At 42.1% G+C, this 20,660-nt stretch overlaps 1 protein-coding gene across 2 annotated transcripts in view; it reads right to left on the bottom strand.

Annotated features, from left to right (window-relative positions):
• The window catches only part of tmem165 (transmembrane protein 165), a 33,629-nt gene extending 17,088 nt beyond the window's left edge, over positions 1 to 16,541 (bottom strand). The window contains exons 1-2 of one of the 2 annotated variants that reach the window (XM_041190935.1): positions 16,198 to 16,541; positions 3,696 to 3,792 (exon numbers count right to left, since the gene is read on the bottom strand). In XM_041190935.1, coding sequence (XP_041046869.1) covers positions 3,696 to 3,792; positions 16,198 to 16,323 — 223 coding nt within the window. In that variant the 5' untranslated portion in view covers positions 16,324 to 16,541. Of the gene's footprint in view, positions 1 to 3,695; positions 3,922 to 16,197 lie in introns of both variants that reach the window. The other variant, XM_041190927.1, reaches the window with a different exon arrangement.
• Positions 16,542 to 20,660: the final 4,119 nt, after the last annotated feature.

Genomic DNA, 20,660 nt, shown 5'->3' with positions numbered 1-20,660 from the left:
GGTGATCCTCTGGGGTCAGTGATGGAACCAATAAACACACACTCCAAGACCAAGCATCATCAGTAGATGATACAAGGTTGGAGGCAGGGCTAAAAGGAAGGAATATTTAGATCTGAACACAGATGCAGCTCTATCCTCATTTTACAATTATATGTTCCGGCCTGATTTTTAATATTTCCATAAATAACTGTTCATGTTTCTAACAAAAATTACTGATGCAAACTGGTCATATAATAATTACATCCTCCCAGCAATGACAGTGTACAATGAAATGTATAACGGAAACAGTGAATAAAGTGTACAGAGACAAGATTTTTATATTTATGATCAGAATTCAGATATAACTATCAAAATAGGAGCATGATTGACTTAACAGAAATACAAGCGACTTCAGGTGGATTATAAACAGCATAGAAGAAAAATTTAGCAAAATTGATTAAACAAATATGGAGGGAAAAAGGTGATATATATACACACACAAACAAACAAAAATGTAGGCAGTGTGATATCCTTCTATCTTTTAAAGATTTGTTTAAGTGAATAAAACTTAAAAATGGGAGAGATTATAGGTTTTACACATGAAAAAAGTATAAACTAAAAGGCAATGCTAAAGCTGTACAAATTGTTAGGCCACAGTTAGAATATAGCACTCAGTAAAGAAGAATAGGCAGAGGGTAAGAGAAGAGACTGATAAGAGGATACCATGGACGAGAGATATGTTAGTTATCAGGCCAGTCAGAGAATCTGAGGTTCTTTTCACAAAATAAAGATGATCAAAAAGGAGATATGGCGGAAATGTTCAAAAATATGAAGAAGTTTTGAGAAGGCAAATTACTAAATACTATTTCTACTGGTCAGTGAATAGCTTGAGGGTATAAATTTATTTCCATCAAAAAGAACAAAAAAAAGTTAAAAACCAGCTTCAAAGGGTATGGGCAAAAGAACGGGGGATGCTATTAAGTGGATTGCACTCAGAGCTGGCATCAACACAATGGGTCAAATGGTCTTATCTACTGGAAAATTTTACATTCTAAGACTGTACTTCAGACGTAGCTAGAGTAATAAACTCAAGGGCATTTCTCAAATATGGCCAAATTTAAATGTAACTATATGTGCCTAATTTTGTATGCTTTGGTATTTCCATGCATTAAATTGCAAATAAATATTTCTATGCCTTTAATCTGCTTTCAAAAACCATGAACCTAATATTCTGAAAATCTGAAGAATAGTTATACAGTAACTTTGTTTGCACAGCATATTGCAAGTACAGCATTTACATTCCTCAAGTCACACAACTTTGCCAGGGCAGCTCACTAAAATGTAAACCACAGAGAATCTAGCCCACTTACTGAAGCTGCTTGGGAAAGATAGTTTAAAAATCAGAAACTGTGACAATGGCCTGCAATTTGCATTAATAAACAGCAAGGCTACCAACACTCTGTAATGACGGAATAAATCAGACAGCAACTTCTGAACAAAAACAGAATTACCTGGAAAACCTCAGCAGGTCTGGCAGCATCGGTGGAGAAGAAAAAAGTTGACCTTTCTGAGCAATAAAACGCAGAAATCCAGAGTGATCCACCAGGAGCTTCATTACACTAAACACACTGATGGAGTCAGCATCAAAACACATGAAGGCCAGGAAGCTGTAATATTTACTCACTAAACACTCTAGAAAAGATTGGGGCCAATGTATTCAGGTGCAAGTGAATTCTTTATTACTACAAACAACCTGCTTGAAAATTTAATTTTAATGAGTGGAGTCTCATTCCTTAAAATTTAATTGTTGGAAAATTTGAAATAAAATTAAAAGAATTTTGATTTTCTTTGCCTCGTCTGGCTCAATCCAACTTTCATCCTTTTTATTTTACTTTCCTTACATGATTTTGCAATCGAGAAGATGTTGGAAATAATTTGAATGTGAATTGGGAATATTTAAGAGCAAATTATTACTGAAACAGATTAGCAACAATACAAAACACTTTTTGGAATAATGACTTTTACTTTGTAATATTTTATTTCAAAGCCATACTAGAGTCTTTCCTTAGTGCACTTTTGTACTAATTTTTACTTCCTGGTTTGGATTGTCTCTCTCAGAGAATTCTTAATCCGATTGGCAGAAGAGATATGCTGCTGCTTGCACTGTTCAAACCCAGTACGGGTCCTCTGCAGAGGATGTCATGCCAAAAAGGAACTCAAAATGCTGCAAGTTGCTGCTCAAGATGGTAGCTGTAAATATCATGAACAGTGAGCACTGTACTTTGCCATAGTCTTTAAAAAGATATTTCGGTATTCAGAAAAAAAATTCCAAAATAAATGTACTGGAGTGTGATTACAACTACAACAGCATTTCAATTAGTGTTACTTAAACTGTTAGCCTATGACTACATTGGTCCTAAAATTCCTTTAAAGATTTGCCACAAGAGGCATTTGCTCTTGACCACATCTTCTAACCCTGTTATTCTTCAATTTTGCCTTTAAAGTTGTCAGTCATTCTCTGGTGATATAGTTATACTACATTTTCATAAAGAAAAAGTATGAAGAGGCAATTTAGCTTATTGGTCCCAATCCTTCCACAGACAGAACTAAGACCTTCATGAACTCCAATGTCCTGTAGGAGGCCGGTAAACCAGTGGTAAAGCTCTATCTAATTTCTGCAGGTCATCAATCCATTACTACTAGTTGCATTCCAGAGGCCTCCCAGGTCCACTGAAAGTTTCCTACACCCATCCTCTATAAATGCTCCCAGGCCCAAGTCACATTCACCAACAACTAAATGGCATTAGATACAGGATCAGAAAATGCTACTGGGGGAGAAATGGGTAGAGGGAGGCAGTGACATAGTGGCATTGCGACTGGACTAGTAATCCAGAGACCCAGAGTAATGCTCTGCGAACCCGGATTTGAATTCCACCTTGGCAGATGGTGGGATTTGAATTCAATAAAAATCTGGAATTAAAGGTTTGATGACGATGACCACAAAACCATTGCCGGTTGTTATAAAAACCCACCTGGTTCACTAGTATCCTTTAGGGAAGGAAATCTGCCATCCTTACCTGATCTGGCCTACATGTGACATTAGGGATGGGCAATAAATCCTGGCCTAGCCAGCGATGCCCACATCCTATGAACAAATAAAAAAAAATGTTCCTCAATTACAACCAAACATTTCTGTGGTCAGCAGATTCTTTTAGAGTTTCAGGCTGACACTGACAAAGAGAAGTCACAGCTTTGAAATCAGAGGGGCAGGGGGAGGAACAGAGCGAGAGAGGAACAGAGAGTGGGACTATTAAAATATAGGAGAGAAAATGCAAAGTTTAGGCTTATACATAAGGAAAACACTGGAGACAAATAAAGACAAGTGTATCAGAGAAGCATAAAAAAACCAAAAAGAATGGAAACAGAAAGGAGGAGGAAGATCAGGAATTAGAGAGCTAGACCGGCAGAAGAGAGAAATGTAGCAAGATAGACAATTCACACCACCCCCCATAACTTTTTGTCTGTGAGCAATGTCATAAGAATAACTACTCAATCTTGTTTCCAGATTGGGTTAACAGATTAAATTTGTGATCAAGGTGAATGACAGGACAGTAACCATCATCACACTTGTTGGTTTAATCCTTAACAATCTGTACATTTCTGGCAAAGAAATACAAGCAGCATACATTTTCTTTTTAAGTTTTAAAATCACCAACCAGATAGACAGGTCATCAATCCCAAAGCCAGCATAGCTCCAGCGAGCACGGTGAGGCGATTGTAGCGCATGGCCATAATAGCTGCTATGAAGAATGTCTTGTCACCCAGTTCCGAGACGATAATGACCGATATGGAAGCAACAAAAGCATGTATGAAACCCAGGTTTGTTTTGGTTACAGACTCATCGCTGACAACATTAGCCATAGGGTGTGGAGAAGATATTTTCTGCATAAAAAGAAATAGTGTTGAGCACTAATGTTACACAAAATAAATTCAAAGTTTTGAAAACTTAAATTAACCAGTGTCCTTAATTGTTTATCCACCTGCATTCCCCTCAATTTGTTTTTTGACATGTTACATTGACAAGTGGACTTTTCATGGTTTTACTCACAGTAAGCCAAATAATTGGCTGTTTTAACATGGTCTCTTTTGAGGATGTTTCGGGATCCATCTTGTCTAATCAGATGTCACCCAGACTTTGGCACTAGCCTCCTAACCAAATGGTAAACATTTCTGATTTTTTAAAAGCATCATCAGTTTCATGATTTTCCTCAAAGAAGAAGCTGTAGCTTATTTAGTCACATGGGCAGTGAGGAGAATTGAAATACTTTGTGCCTTTAGTCCTTGATATAATAGGTTTTGTTCAGAGTCACATAAAAGAACAAGGTTCTGTCATCTTCACAAGTATGACCAAATTTTGGTCCCACAGAATGTTGTGGCAATGATTCTTCCACTGAGACAGGATGTTACCCGCACATCTGATTTTCTTATGCATGTCATGTTACACATTAAAGCAACCGAAGTGATAATTGTGGTGAAATTTTCAATGATTAGCTGCTTAGCTAAAGGCTTGTTTTTCTCAATAGGTTTGTTACGGTCAATTGTGATGGTGGGATTACAGCCAGCTTTTTAATTGAACTACTAGCTAGTGCATCCTCAACATCTTTATTTTGTAGTTCCTTATTTACGACATGCATACTCCAGTTTCAAACTTGATCTTTAGGCTCTTGGAAAATTTCCACCAACCTTATAACAACAGGGTATTGTGCCACATGAGACGGTTTTACGAACTTCTTCCTGTCTCAATTCTTAATAGCCTTGATTGCTAAATATTTAGCATAGAATTATAGATTCTATACAGCTCTGAAGGAAGCAATTCAGTCTACTGTGCTTGTGCTGGCTGTTGGTTTTCCAATTAGTCCCTCTCCCCTGCTCTTTACCTCTAACCCTGTAAACAATTTCACTTTTAGGTGGTTATTAAATTGCCATTTGAAACTTACTATTTAAACTGCTTTCACCAACCTTTCGGACAGTGCATTCCAGATTATAAGTCATTGCGTTAAAAATGGTTCTCTCATGTCATCACTGGTTCTTTTGCAAAGCACTTTAAATCAGAGTCCATTTGTTAACAACCCCATTTCCACTGGACACAGCATTTCCTTGCTTTATCAAAACACCATTATCAAATCTCCTCTTAACCTCTGCACTAAGAGGAGAACCCCAGTTTCACCACATTCTTGGAAATCTCTTTTGCATTTTCCTGAAGGCTAATCCTAAATGCTGTCCCCAGTATTGAACATAATACTCCAGCAGAATATTATGAAAAATTTAGCATAACATTCTTGCTTTTGTGCTCTATGCCAATATTAATAAAAGTATATGGGATCCTTGCTTTTAACAGGCTTCAAAACTGGTTCTTCAAAGATTTGTATACCTACACCCCTGGCAGCTATGTTCCTCCACCCTTTAAATTTGTATTGTAATTTGAAATTATATTCAAGTCAAGGTCATTAATTTATATCAAAATGAGTAGTGGTCCTAATACCAGCATTGTGTTCCAGGATTTTGGCCCAGCAACAGTGAAGGAACAGTGATATAGTTCTAAGTCAGGATAGTGCGTGGCTTGGGAGGGAACTTGCAGGTGGTGGTGTTCCATGTGTTGGCCGTCCTCGTCCTCCTAGGTGGTGAGTTTGGAAGGTGCTGTTGAAGAAAGCATGGAGAGTTACAGCAGTGCATCTTGTAGATGCTACTGCTGCCACTGTGTTGGTGGTGGAGGGTGTGAATGTTTAAGCTGGTGGATGGGTTGCCAGTCAAGCAGGCTGCTTTGCCCTGGTTTGTGTCAAGCTTTTTGAATGCTGCTGCAGCTGCACTCATCCAGACAAATGGGGAGTATTCCATCACACTCCTGACTTGCGTTTTGTAGATGGTGGACAGGCTTTGGGGAATCAGGAGGTGAGTTACTCAACGCAGGATTCCTAGCCTCTGACCTGCTCATATAGCCACAGTATTTATATGGCTAGTCCAGTTCAGTATCTGGTCAATGGTAACCCCCAGGATGTTGCTATGCGGAGACAATGATGTCTTGATTGGGGAAACTGTAGATCCACTGGCTGCCTTATCAAGCTCCATGGAAAGTTTCATTTGTGCCTTTGTCATAACTTCTCTCAAGAGCATAGTTCTCACTTGACACTACCTTCAGTACTGATAAGGGGGCTTATTCCTGCTATTTTACATGGAATTATGCTATCATTAAAGAGAGTTGTTAATGTGCTGTCACCTAAAGCTAGTCTTTTTACATTCCTTAATCTTGCATTGGTTATATCTATATTCGCTAATCTGTTCCACTAGCACAGCACAGTAGTCCATAACTAACTCATCTATCACAGGACTAAAACACTAGAACCAGTACAGTTCATTCAGATTCATATTCCACCTCAATTCTGTGTTATTTTGCCTACTTTGGGTAATTTATCGCATAATGATACTTTGTGTCTCACCTGAAGCATATTAACTGCTCCTTGGCATTCCTGGGATTTGTTTGCATCTTATTGCTATTCCAATTCTGTCTTCAACTTTAATGGCCAGACCTGCTAAAGCTGCTTCCATCCTCATTCTAACAGTCTGTAACCCTTCCATTGTACTAATACCTGTATCCAGTAAATGGACCATTTCAAAGAATAATCCTCTACTCTTTGCACCATGTCCCATTTATTCCATGAATGCTACAGGAAACAACAGTTTCCCCAGGAATTTTATCAAGGAAACAGACATCTGATCCAACAAGGAGTAGCTATAACAGGACTTCTTGTGTGCCAAACAACAGAGAACAAGCGATAGACAGAACCAAGCAATCCACAACCAACAGATCATATCTACGCTCTGCAGGCCTGCTACATCCAGTCATGGCTGGTGGTGGACATTAAACAACTCACCGGAGGAGGAGGCTCCATCAATATCCCCAAACTCAATGATAAGGGGAGCCCAGCAAAGACAAGGCCAAAGCATTTGCAACTATCTTCGGCCAGAAAATGGATCTGTCTTGGCCTCCTTCTGAGGTTCCCAGCATCACAGATGCCAGTCTTCAGCAAATTCAATTCACTCCACATGACAGCTGAAGGCACTAGACCTGCAAAGGTTATAGGCCCCGACAATATTTCTGCAATGCTACTGAAGGCTTGCACGCCAGAGCTATCCATGCCATAGCTGCTACAACACTAGCATCTACCCAGAAATGTGTAAAATTGCCCAAGTATGTCCTGTCCACAAAAAGCAGGACAAATCCAACCTGGCCAATTACCACCCCAGTCTACTCTCGATCATCAGTAAAGTAATAGAAGGGGTCGTCAACTGTGCTATCAAGTGACACTTGCACAGCAACATCCTGCTCAACACTGCTCAGTTTGGGTTCTGCCAGGGCCACTCAACTCCTGACTTCATTACAGCCTTACTTTAAACAAGGAAAAAAAGAGCTGAATCCAGGTGAGGAGAATGTGATTGACCTCGACATCAAGGCAGCATTTGACAGAATATGGTGCCAAGGAACCCTAACAAAACTGGAGTCAGTGAGAATCAGGAGGAAAACTTTCCCTGGCTGGAGTCATACCTAGACTAAAGGAAGGCGGCTGTGGTTGTTGGATGTCAATCATCTCAAGCCCAGGACATTGGTGCAGCAGTTCTTCAGGGTGGTGTCTTAGGTCCAACCATCTTCAGCTGCTTTATTAATGATCTTCCTTCCATCATAAAGTCAGAAGTGGGGAAGTTCGCTGATAGTTGCACAATGTTCAGCATCATTCATGATTCCTCAGATACTAAAGCAGTCCATGTCCAAATGCAGGCTTGGGCTGATAGGTGGCAAGTTACATTCACACCACAAAAGTATCAGGCAATGACCATCTCCAACGAAAGAAAATTTAGCCTTCTCTTCTGGACATTCAATTACATTAGCATCGCTGGAAAAAACAGATATTTTTTGTTGAAGCTATTAGTCTTGCACTCATCAGGATAATTTGGAATACCAAATGTAAACAGAGCAACAAGTTATACTGTTTGAGAAGAGTGCGCTGATTGGTTGGCAAGGGGACTATGACTGGTAGAGGCATTGCCATGGAGAATGCACCAGTTGATGGTAACTGACAGTTAACTGCCAAGCAGTGTTCAAAATTTAAAGCAGGCAGCTTGACCGATTCGTCAAGACACCGCCCTGAAGAATGAACCAGCAAATGGCTGTCACTTATTTTGTTTAGCTGAAACAGGCACAGGGTGTGTACATTTTCTTTCTGCCTGAAAGAACAGGGCCATGTACTAATATATGCAGCCTCCAGTGCATGTAAATATGCCACACTATGAGCTCAACTGAATCTAAAATGGCTGTCAGTATAATTATTAGCTCAGTGAGGATTATTCAGCAAATGTCCAATCGCAGAATCATAATTGATGTTGGACACTGTTGTGAGTTTTGCAAGCACGGACTGGCTGGATATTGTCTGTACCGTGCCTGTTCTGAATAGTGGCTGGAAATGCTGCTCGATATGATCCGCCTGTCCTTGGGACGTACAGCCTACATACCTAGCATTACACTGGCATTGAAATTCATATATCACATTACTCATGTGTGTTTTAGGCAGAACATCTTTTTGGCTTGGAAGCAGCATCCTGTTAATAGAGAATACCCACTTGTGTTGCTACTGCATAGCAGTAGCGTGAAATAGCTAGCTTCACCTGTTGCTCAAATCTCCTTTCCCCTGTTTGCAATGGGCAAGTTATAGACTGTACCCAACCAGCCCATGCTTGCAAAACTCACAACAGTGTCCAACATTAGGTGTAATTCCACGATTGGACAGCATTTGCTGAATAATCCTCAGTGTGCTTAGAATTACGCTGAAAACCAATTTGAGATAGTCAAGTGGGCTTGCAATGTCACGCATTTGCAAGTAGTGGAAGCTACAAGTGTTAGTATACAGGGCCCTGTTTTTTGCAGACAGAAAGAACATGTACATACATCACACCTGTTTCAGCTAAACAAAATAAGTGACAGCCATTCGCTGGTTCCTTCCTCAGGACAATGCCTTAACCAGAGTCAAGCTGCCAGCTTTAAACTGCCAAGCATTGTTTGAAATTAACTGTTAGTCACATCAACTGGTGCATTCTTCATGGCAATGCCTCTACCAGACTCTACTTGCCAATTAATCAGCACTCTTCTCATAGTATAAATTGTTTTTCCCTTTACATTAGATATTCTTACGAAACGTCCTGATGAGTGCAAGACAAAAAGCTTCGACAAAAGATGAATCTTTTTCAGCAATACTCAGGATCTGTACCAAACGACTATTTGCATTAGCATTGCTGAATCGCATTAGCATTGCTGAATCCTCCACTATTGACATCCTGGGGGGTACCACTGACCAGAAATTGAACTGGACTAGATATATAAATACTGTGGTTACAAGAGCAGGTCAGGGGCTGGGAATTCTGCACAGAATAATTTGCCTGATTCCCCAAAACCTGTCTACCATCTACAAGGCACCAAGTCAGGAGCGAAATGGAATATTCTACACCTGCTTGAATGAGTGCAGCTCCAACAATACTTAAGAAGCTTGAAGTCATCCAAAATAAAGTAGCCTGCTTAATTGGCACCCCATTTACCACCTTACACATCACTCCCTGCACCACCGACAGTTACAGCAGTATGTATCATCTACAGATGCACTGATGCAACTCACCAAGTTGCTTTCAACAGCAATTTCCAAACCTTAAACCTCTAACATCCAAAGGACAAGGGCAGCAGGTGCATGGGAACACCCCCACCTGCATACTCCCCTTCAAGGGACAACAATCTTCAGCCAGAAGTGCCGAGTGGATGATCCATCTCACCTCCTCCGGAGGCTCCCAGCATCACAGATGCTAGTCTTCAGTTAATTCGCTTCACTCCATGTGATATCAAGAAACGAATGAAGGCACTGGATACAGCAACGGCTATGGGCATAGAGGAAATCTGGAACCACAGCACACAATTTAAAAGTAAGTGAACGCCCCATTTAAAATGGAGATGAGGAATTTCTTTGAGAGCGATTAGACTTTTTAAAAAAAATCATTCACAAGATGTAGCTGTCGCTGGCTAGGCCAGCATTTATTTGCCCATCCCTAATCACCCTTGAGAAGATGGAGGTGAGCTGCCTTCTTGAACCTCTGAACCCTCAGTGCTTTTAGGAAGGGAATTCCAGGGTTTTGACCCAGCCAGTGTTTGGAATTCTCTTCCCCAGCAATTAGTGGAGGCTGGGCTCATTGAATGTATTCAAAGCAAAGTCAGGCAGATTTTTGATTGCCAAGGGAATCAAAGTTTATTGGGGAATTGGGGAGGTGGTGGGGGGCGCGGGGCTGGTGGAGGGAGGGAGGAAAGTAGAGTCACAATCCAAATTGTCTCACAGTCTTATTAAATGGTGGAGCAGGCTCAAGGGGCAAATGGTCTACTCCAATTTTTATGTTCTATGTTCTTATGCTTTAGCTGGCTCACCACCTGGTCCACACTTCATCTACAAAGCTCAAACCAGAAAATAATATTCATAACTAACTAACTGATAGTCACAACATTCAAGGAACTCAACACCATCCAGGATGGAGCAGTCTGTTTCATCAGTAAACCCCTAATGGACTCACTGCACCCCGCTCCTTTCTCAACCATTGGTGAACTGTACTTTTACAGAATGTACTCCAGCAACCCAACAAGCTTGCTTTAACTCCACGTCCCTTCTCCAATACCTGAGAACCAAGGCAGATAAGAGCAGAAACATCATCAAAGCACCATCATCTCTCATAAAATCAGCTCTCCATCTTTGCTGGGCCACCATACTGGAAATGTCTACCCTAAATCATTGTAGGTGTACCATTACCATAGGAGTGTAGTGATTCAAAATGGTTCATCATTCCCATCCCAGGTCAACTAAGGATGAAGCAAAAAAGGCTTTTCCATTGTGATCGGCATCGCAAGAACAGATTTTAGAAAGTTAGGATGTAATCTGTAGCTTAGACCATGGATAAGTTTGATAACATAAAAGGTTCATTTTAATAGTGCGTAGAAGCAGTGAAGTAACAATCGGATCTGAGATCCAGCGTCACCCTACTTCATCCTGTAGTTCAAAAGTTGCAATGGCGCTTCACCCCATAATCACCATGGAGATTGTGGGTTCAAACTGCACTCAAAGACAAGCTCCATGCCAAACTGATGGAATGATACGCAGTTGAACTTTAGACCAAAGGGCAATGCAGTGGGATTAGCTAGCCCCTTTAAAAGGTTAGCACAGTTGGGCTGAATGGCCTCCTTTCTATGCTGCAAGATGCTATGAAGTTTTGCCTACCAATCATAGTTCAGATTGATGTGTAAGGGCCTATTGAAAGTGCAATCTCCCCAACTTAAGCTACTCCCTACAACCTTCATCTCTGTCATAATGTCACGAGCTGGGTGTTTTCTAATTACTTCAGTGTTCAGTTCCATTTACAACACTTTCAATAATGAAGCAGTCTATTGGTACATAGACCAATAGCTGACAATGTCTATCATCAGTAAGAAATCCAACCACTTGAATCCCAAACTTCCATGATATCAACAGTCCCTCTACCACTAACTTTTTGGAAGTGACTAATAACCAGAAACTTCAATTATATCAATATTAATACTGCATCATTCCATAGTTTGGCATAGAATATCTTTGGACAAAATGAAGGGTGCAGGAGGGCATGCCAGGAGTAGCACCAGGGATACTGAAAAATGTGGTGCCAACCTGGTGAAGCTACAACTCAGGAATACTTGCATACCAAACAGTGTAAGCAGCATGCAAGAGAGACAAGTGATCCCACAACCAATGGATCAGATCTAAGCTTCGCTGTCCTATCACATCCAGTTGAGAATGATGGTAGACAATTAAACAACTCACTGGAGGAGGTGGCTCCACAAATATCCCTGCACTCAAATATGGGGGAGCACAGCATGTCAGTGCAAAAGATAAGGCTGATGCATCAACAACAATCTTCGGCCAGAAGTGCCGAATGGATGATCCATCTCGTCTCCTCCAGAGGTCCCCAGCATTACAGATGCCAGTCCTCAGCTACTTCACTTCACTCCACGTGATATCGAAAAATAGCTGAAGGCACGGGATACTGCAAAGGCTATGGGTCCTGACAATATTCCAGCAACAATACTGAAGACTTGTGCTCCAGAGCTTGCCGCACCCCTAGCCAAGCTGTTCCAGTACAGCTACAACACTGGCATCTACCCGGCTATGTGAAAAATTGCCTTTGTCCCATCCACAGAAAACAGGACAAATCCAACCAGGCAATTAGCGTCCCATTAGTCGACGCTCAATCATTAAAGTGATGGAAGGGGATCAACCACCAAGTTGTTAAGTGGCACTTGCTTAGCAATAACCTGCTCACTCACATTCAAGTTTGGGTTCTCCCAGGATCGCTCAACTCTTGACCTAATTGCAGCCTTGGTTCAAACATGGACATTGGTTGGAGTCATACCTAGCACAAAGGAAGATGGTTATGGTTGTTGGAGATCAATCTTCTCAGCTCCAGGGCATCACTGCAGGGATCCTCAGCATAGTGCTCTAGGCCCAACCATCTTCAGCTGCTTTAATGACCTTCCTTCCATCATAAGGTCAGGAGTGGGGATGTTTGCTGATGGTTGCACAATGTTCAGCACCATTCGCCTCTCCTCAGATACTGAAGCAGTTCATGTCCAAATGCAGCAAGACTTGGACAATATCCAGGCTTGGGCTGACAAGTGGCAAGTAACATTTATGCCACACAAATGCTGGACAATGACTACTTACAACAAGAGAGAATCTAACCATCAACCCTTGAAATTCAAAGGCATTACCATCACTGAATCCCTCACTATCAACATCCCAGGGGTATCACTGACCAAAAACTGAACTAGACTAGTCATATAAACACTGTGGCTACAAGAGCAGTTCAGAGCCTGGGAGTAACTCACCTCCTGGCTTCCCAAAGCCTGTCCACCATCTACAAGGCACAAGTCAAGAATGTGATGGAATATTCTCCATTTGTCTGGATAAGTACAGCTCCAACAAGAAGCCTGACACCATCCAGGGCAAAGCAACCCGCATGACTGGCACCTTGTCCACAAACATTCACTCCCTCCACCACCGATGCACAGTGGCAGCAGTGTGTACCAGCTACAAGATACATTGCAGGAATTCACCAAGGCTCCTTTGACAGCACCTTCCAAACCCATGACTGCTACCATTTAGAAGGACAAGATCAGCAGACATATGGGAACATTACCACCTGCAAGTTCCCCTCCAAGCTACTCACCATCCTGACTTGGAAATATATCGCCATTCCTCCACCATCACTGGGTCAAAATCCTGGAACTGCCTCCCTAAAAGCACTGAGTGTACCTACATCACATGGACTGTAGCGGTTCAAGGCAGCAGCTCACCACCACCTTAACAGCAATTAGGGATGGGCAATAAATGCTGGCCTAGCCAGTGACAGCCACATCCCATGACTGAATTTCTAAACAGAGTTCTTGTTCACACTGGAAATGCCAATTTTTTTTTGTCCATCCACATGCAGTTGATCTGTGAACCTTCTTGAACCACTGCAGTCCTTGTGGTAATGATGTACCCACAATGATTTCAAGCAAACAACTCCAGAATATTGACTCAGTAAAGATGAAGGAATACTAATTATATGTGAGGATGGTGATGAAATCGACCTGAACCATTAGTTGTTTTTCTCTGCAGAGTTGCTGACTGTCCTAAGTATTTCTATTATTTTTATTTCAGATTTCCATTATCTTCAATATTTTGCATTTGTAGTTTCTCAGGGTCCTAGCCAACATTTCTCCCTCTATCAATCTTATCAAAACAGAAAACTGTTATGCCGCTTGTAAGATGCTGTTGTATACAAGATGCCCACTACATTTAGTGCATTTAAAAGAAATTCACAGAATGCAAAGCTATGGAAAGGTAAAAAGTCGTCACAATCCCATCAAAACTCTGCTTTACTGTGGGTGAAAGAGAGAACAGTTTCCTTCTCACAGATGATCTTGCAACGTCAATGCAAACTTAGTGCCTTACTCTTTCAGAGTGCTACACAACAAGGTCTACTACTGGAAAACCAAAGAATACCTGCCAGTACAGTATTACATAAGTTTTATTGCCTTTGAGTCCAGGTTATTGAACAAACTTGTAATAATTACAGAATGCAATTCGCCACTGATTGGTACCTACCTCAAACAGCTTTTGCTCAAAGGAAATTTAAGAGCACTTCCAAATTTCTTACTCACCAAGCAATAACAAAGGTGTTTCTACATTCTTATTAAAAGCACTATTAGGAAATTCAAAGACATGGTTGCTAAGGAGATGTACATCTACATCTTTACTGGCAGCTTCGTATTAGAAAATCAAATAGATAAAATTGTCCATCAAGTGTTATCTGGCTGTTTAAATACTGTCATAGTTATCCAACCTATCCAGAAAACAAATGTTATCTTTCTCCCACATCCTAATACAGGAGAGGGATATCACCAGTGATAAATTTGTCCACTGCAGTTTGTTACCTCACTCCTTTTTGAAGCAGTTCATACCAGCACAACTGCTTTGTTTCACGTCTAAAAAGGTACTAAATTTCAAATCAATGAGTCTTATTTTTAAGACTGTCTGTTTAAACACTCAGTCTACATCAGCTATCCTTTGTAAAGATGAGCGAAACTTGCATAGCACTTTTCACATTCTCAAGACTCATTCCAAAGTGCTTCACAACCAAAAAATTAATTCTGAATTATAGTCACCTGTTGTAGAAGTGCAAATGGGAGAACGTTTGCATGTGCAAGGATTGTAACTCTTTCGAGTACAAACCCGTTTCCATCTGTTTCAGATGAAGTTACATTGTTTCATAGTTTGCCATGGTGAGATTTGAACTCTTGATCTTGGGGTTACAAACCCAGTACCATAACCACTTGGCTATTTAGGCCAAGCGTGCAAGGATTGTAACTCTTTCGAGTACAAACCCGTTTCCATCTGTTTCAGATGAAGTTACATTGTTTCATAGTTTGCTATTATGAGATTTGAACTCTTGATCTTGGGGTTACAAACCCAGTACCATAACCACTTGGCTATTTAGGCCAAGCCATTATGTGCTGGTTGCCACATTTGTAACTCTTTTGAGTACAAACATGTTTCCATCTGAAGTTACATTGTTTCATAGTTTGCCATTGTGAGATTTGAACTCTTGATCTTGGGGTTACAAACCCAGTACCATAACCACTTGGCTATTTAAGCCAAGCTTAAACTGACTGGCCTGTAACTCTTTCGAGTACAAACCCATTTCCATCTGTTTCAGATGAAGTTACATTGTTTCATGGTTTGCCATTGTGAGATTTGAACTCTTGATACTCTTTCGAGTACAAACCCGTTTCCATCTGTTTCAGATGAAGTTACATTGTTCCATAGTTTGCCATTGTGAGATTTGAACTCTCGATCTTGGGGTTACAAATCCAGTACCATAACCACTTGGCTATTTAGGCCAAGCGTGCAAGGATTGTAGTTGAATATTCTATTCATACATTTAAGTGGGCCAAAAGTGAAATGAATTCCACTAAAATTGCAATGAAAGGACCATAATCACAAAGTTCTTTAAATAGCGTGACTTCAATCATCAAGCTAGTTTGACTTTCCTTCTGAAGCATTTGACTATAATATTGAAAATTCCCAAGACAGGAGGTGGTCATATCCTTGGCAACTCTGCAAGAGCAACTCAACTCGCTCCACTCCTCCACCCTTTCTCCCTAAATCCTACAAATGTTCTCTTTTCAGGCACTTACTCAATTCAGTTTTTCAAAGCTACAATTGAATGTCTCCACCACACACAGTGTATTCTAGATCCTAACCACTGATTCTCCACCTTTCCGGCAATGGGAACATTTTCTCTCTTTATTTAGATTGAACCCCATGACATCTGATATGGCCCAGGGCTGATATCTGGGGTTTTACTCATCCGGATTGTTGGGTTAAAGCCTCTGGCTGTAGAAAGCCGAGCAGCAGCGGCACTGACACCACATCCTTCCAGATTAAACGAGAGTCCGGGGCTTTCCCGTGGTTCACCACCGGGCTGAAGTTGGAGCAGCCCAGCAGCCGGGAACTCCACCAGCCTGGCCCCCTGAGGCCCAAGAGTCTCCCCCGGCTTCCCCGACCTCACCTGCTGCCCGCTCTCCGCTTTGACCGCTTTCTCCTCTTCTTGCACTCCGGTTGCCGTCGCCGACATGTAGCAGAGACTCAGCCAGAAAACCGCAGCGACTGACGCAGTCCGGAACCGGGCCGACATCGCTCCACAGAGAAGAGGGCGGGAAACCGCAGCCAAAAGCCAGCAGTAAGCCTAAAGGCCACGATCCCCACAACTGAGCCCACGGAAGAACTGGCCGGCTCTCACACAAACTTCACACCGCGTCCCACATTCTCATTGGCGCCTGCCTGTCCCTCTTTACAGGTGATTGGATTATTCCACATCAGGTTCGGTTGCACATTCCCTTGTGACGTCCCAACCGACCTGGTAATATGGACAGGAAGCGCAGATCCGCGCATGCGTCGCAGTGCTGGCAGGCTCGATCTTCGAGCCCAGAGCGGTTCTTCTCTTGCGCATGAGCAATAGCTCTATGGCTGTGGAGCAGTTTACCTGCCAATTCAAATCTGGGGAGCAGTCACAAACTCAGCTCTATGCGTAGACCCTCGGTACGCAAAAACCAAGTGCCACGACGCGCTGAGATGTTGCGAAGGATGGGTTTGGTCACGCTGCCGTGGAACACTTCAAGTAGTTGAACTGTGCTGTACCACCTGTCCCTCGTGGAAAAATTTATGCAGTGAAACACCTTTGACCACACGTGCATCAGGCAGTGGTTAGCATGTAACGTCCTGAGGGAAAAGGAGATGATGGATCCTGTTGGATGGTTCCCTGAGCAGACTGTCAAAGTCATTTGGCAGAATGCCTCATCGCCACAACTTTCCAACATGCATCAAGATGTAGCTTGGCTGGTGGTGAGAAAGGCTCTCCCCGTCAGAGATAAAAACAAAAAACTGCGGATGCTGGAAATCCAAAACAAAAACAGAATTACCTGGAAAAACTCAGCAGGTCTGGCAGCATCGGCGGAGAAGAAAAGAGTTGACGTTTCGAGTCCTCATGATCCTTCAACAGAACTGGGTGAATCCAAGGAGAGGGGTAAAATATAAGCTGGTTTAAGGTCAGGTGGGGGGGGGGGGGGGGGGGCGGCTGGTGTGGTTGTAGGGACAAGCAAGCAGATAATCAAAAGATGTCACAGACAAACGAACAAAAGAACACAGGTGTTGAAATTGGTGATATTATCTAAACGAATGTGCTAATTAAGAATGGATGGTACGGCACTCAAGGTACAGTTCTAGTGGGGGTGGGGGTGGGGCATAAAAGATTTAAAAATAATGGAAGTACGCCTGTGGTCTGATCACAAGAATGACCCAAACCTCCCTGTCGCTTGCCATTTTAACACTCCACCCTGCTCTCTTGCCCACATGTCTGTCCTTGGCTTGCTGCATTGTTCCAGTGAAGCCCAATCCAAATTGAAGAAAAGCACCTCATCTTCCGACTAGGCACTTTACAGCCTTCCGGACTGAATATTGAATTCAACAACTTTAGATCTTGAACTCCCTTCTCCATCCCCACCCCCTTTCTGTTTCTTCCCCCTTCCTTTTGTTTTTTCCAATAATTCATATAGATTTTTCTTTTCCCACCTATTTCCATTATTTTTAAATCTTTTATGCCCCCCCACCCCCACTAAAGCTGTACCTTGAGTGCCCTACCATCCATTCTTAATTAGCACATTCGTTTAGATAATATCACCAACTTCAACATCTCTGTGTTCTTTTGTCTGTGACATCTTTTGATTATCTGCTCCTATCACTGCTTGCTTGTCCCTCCCCGTCAGATCTTTCCAACACACCTCCTCTGCATGCTGCCCTCGAGATGGTTGTGGGAGGGAAGAGACCTTTGTTCACCTCCTTGTGGAATGTTCCTATGCAAAGAAGGTCTGGAGAGAGATGCAGCCGTTTCTGTTGAGATTCCTCCCGAGCAGTTCTGTGACACAGGACTGTGTGCTCTACTGGCTGTTCCCAGGAACACACACGGAGACAAACATCAACTGTAGCTGGAGAATCAACTCGATGAAAAACGCTCTTTGGTCTGCCTGAAACTTGTTGGTCTTCCAGTGCAAAGAGTTGTCCCCAACCGAGTGTTGCAGACTGGCACATTCTGAAGTCCAGGACTACGTGCTGAGGGACACACTAAAACTTGTGGCAGCCGCCGCAAGGGCACAATTGTGAAAGGTGGCTGTCTAAGGCCTTTCGGCCATAGTACACCGAGGGGCTGGGAATTGTAGAGACCCCTCGGGCTGTACGACTCACAATAAATGTATGTAATGAACACTAAATGTATTAAATTGTATTGAAGCGCCTCAGAGTGCAACATGATGTATGTCAATAACTCCAACCCCATTGCACTGTCTGGAATGACCATATTGAAAGGACTGTAATATTCATTGATTGTATTGAAGCATCTTGTGATCCATGTGTAAAAGTTGAATCTGATTGCACTTTTTGTGATGGCCATTTAGAAATGTTTTGTAATTTTCTTTCAGATATTTTATGAATAAAGTATATTTTTCCTAAAAAAGATAAACTCAGCTCTTGTGAACGATTATTGACCCTTATGTTGCAAACTACTGCACCATCCCATGACATAATCACTATGCCACTGCACCTCAGAGTGCAAGTTAACCTGGATAGATAATTTGAATATAATTGCACTTTCTGTAATGACCATTTTGAAATGTTTGTAAGTTTTTTATTGTATTGAATACAATACTTCAGAGTGCAACATGATCTATGTTGGGCTGACAAGTGGCAAGTAACATTTATGTCGCACAGGTGCCAGGCAATGACCATCTCCAACAAGTGGGAATCTAACCATTGCCCCTTGACATTCAATGACATTACCATTCTGAATCCCTCACTATCAACATCCTGGTGATTACCATTGACCAGAAACTGAACTGGACTAGCCACATAAATACTGTGATTAGACGATCAGGTCAGAGGCTAGGAATCGTACGGTGATTAACTCACCTCCTGACTTCCCAAAGCCAGTCCACCATCTAAAAGGCACGTCAAGAGTGTGATGGAACATGCTCCACTTGCCTGAATGAGTGCAGCTCCAACAACACTCAAGAAGCTCAACACCATCCAGGACAAAGCCTGCTTAATTGGCACCTCATTGGCACACACACACTGGCAACAATGTGTATCATCTACCAGATGCACTGCAGGAACTCACAAAGGCTCCTTAGACAGCACTTTCCAAACCCACAACCACTAACACATTGAGCAACGGCAGCAGACTCATGGGAACACCACCACCTGGAAGTTCCCCTCCAAGCCGCACACACATGGAATACAGCAGTTCAAAAAGGCAGCTCACCACCACCACCTTCTCAAGGGCAATTAGGGATGAGCCAGCAATGCCCACATCCCATGAATGAAATAAAAATGTAGAAAATGTGAATATAATTGCACATTCCTGTTGTGACAAGTTGAAATGCTTTGTAATGTTCTTTTAGATATCTTATGAATAAAGTATATTTTTTCCAAAAAAACCACTATGGTACTTCTCACCAAAGCTCAGTTTGGGTTCCGCCAGGGCCACTCAGCTCCAGACCTCATTACAGCCTTTGTTTAAAATTGGACAAAAGCTGAATTTCAGAGGTGAGGTGAGAGTCATTCTCATTGACATCAAGGGAGCAATCGAATGAATGTAAAAATGAAATTAATGTGATGGGGGGAAGGAGGTGGGGAATTGTGGAAGCTTTCCACTGGTTGTTATCATACCTAGCACACAGGAAGATGATTGTTGTTAGACACCAATCATCTCAGCCCCAAGACATCACTTCAGAAATTTATCAAGACAGTGTCTTAGGCCAAGCCATCTTCAGCTGCACTATCGATCACCTTCCCTCTATTGTAAGATCAGAAGTGAGAATTTTTGCTGATGATTTAATTACCTGAAAAGTTGCAAATGGAACTGAATAATGAAATAAAAACAAAGTGCTGGGAAAGCTCAGCAGTTCGGGCAGAGAAACAGAGTTAACATTTCAAGTCCAATATTTCTCTTCTTTGGAACTGGAGAGAGATAGGAATGTGATGGGTTTTATGCTGTTGAAAAAGGGAGGAGGGGCAGGCAGAGCAAAAGAGAAGGTCAGGTACAGGTTAGAGGGCAGGGAAGATTAAATAACAAGAGGTCATGGAACATGCACAGATAATGAACTAGTCTGTGCCTATATACAGCAAGACCTGGAATACATTCAGGCTTGGGCTGATAAGTGGCAAATAATATTCATGCCACACAAATGCTAGGCAATGACCACTTCCAACAAGAATATAACCATGAATTCCCCATCATCTTGCAGGCTACTGTTGAGCAGAAACTAAGCTGGACCAGCCACAAAAGCACTGTGGCTACAAGAGCAGGTTAGAGGTTGGGAATTCACCAGCAAGTAACTTGCTTTATGAATATCCAAAGCCTATCCACCATTTACAGATCAGGAGTGTAATGGAATACTCTTCACTTGCCTGGATGAGTGCAGC

Source organism: Carcharodon carcharias, chromosome 1 (assembly GCF_017639515.1).
Source record: "Carcharodon carcharias isolate sCarCar2 chromosome 1, sCarCar2.pri, whole genome shotgun sequence".
Classification (NCBI taxonomy): Eukaryota; Metazoa; Chordata; class Chondrichthyes; order Lamniformes; family Lamnidae; genus Carcharodon; species Carcharodon carcharias.
The sequence above is the reverse complement of the archived record's forward strand: the minus strand, read 5'-3'. Positions and strand labels throughout refer to the sequence as shown.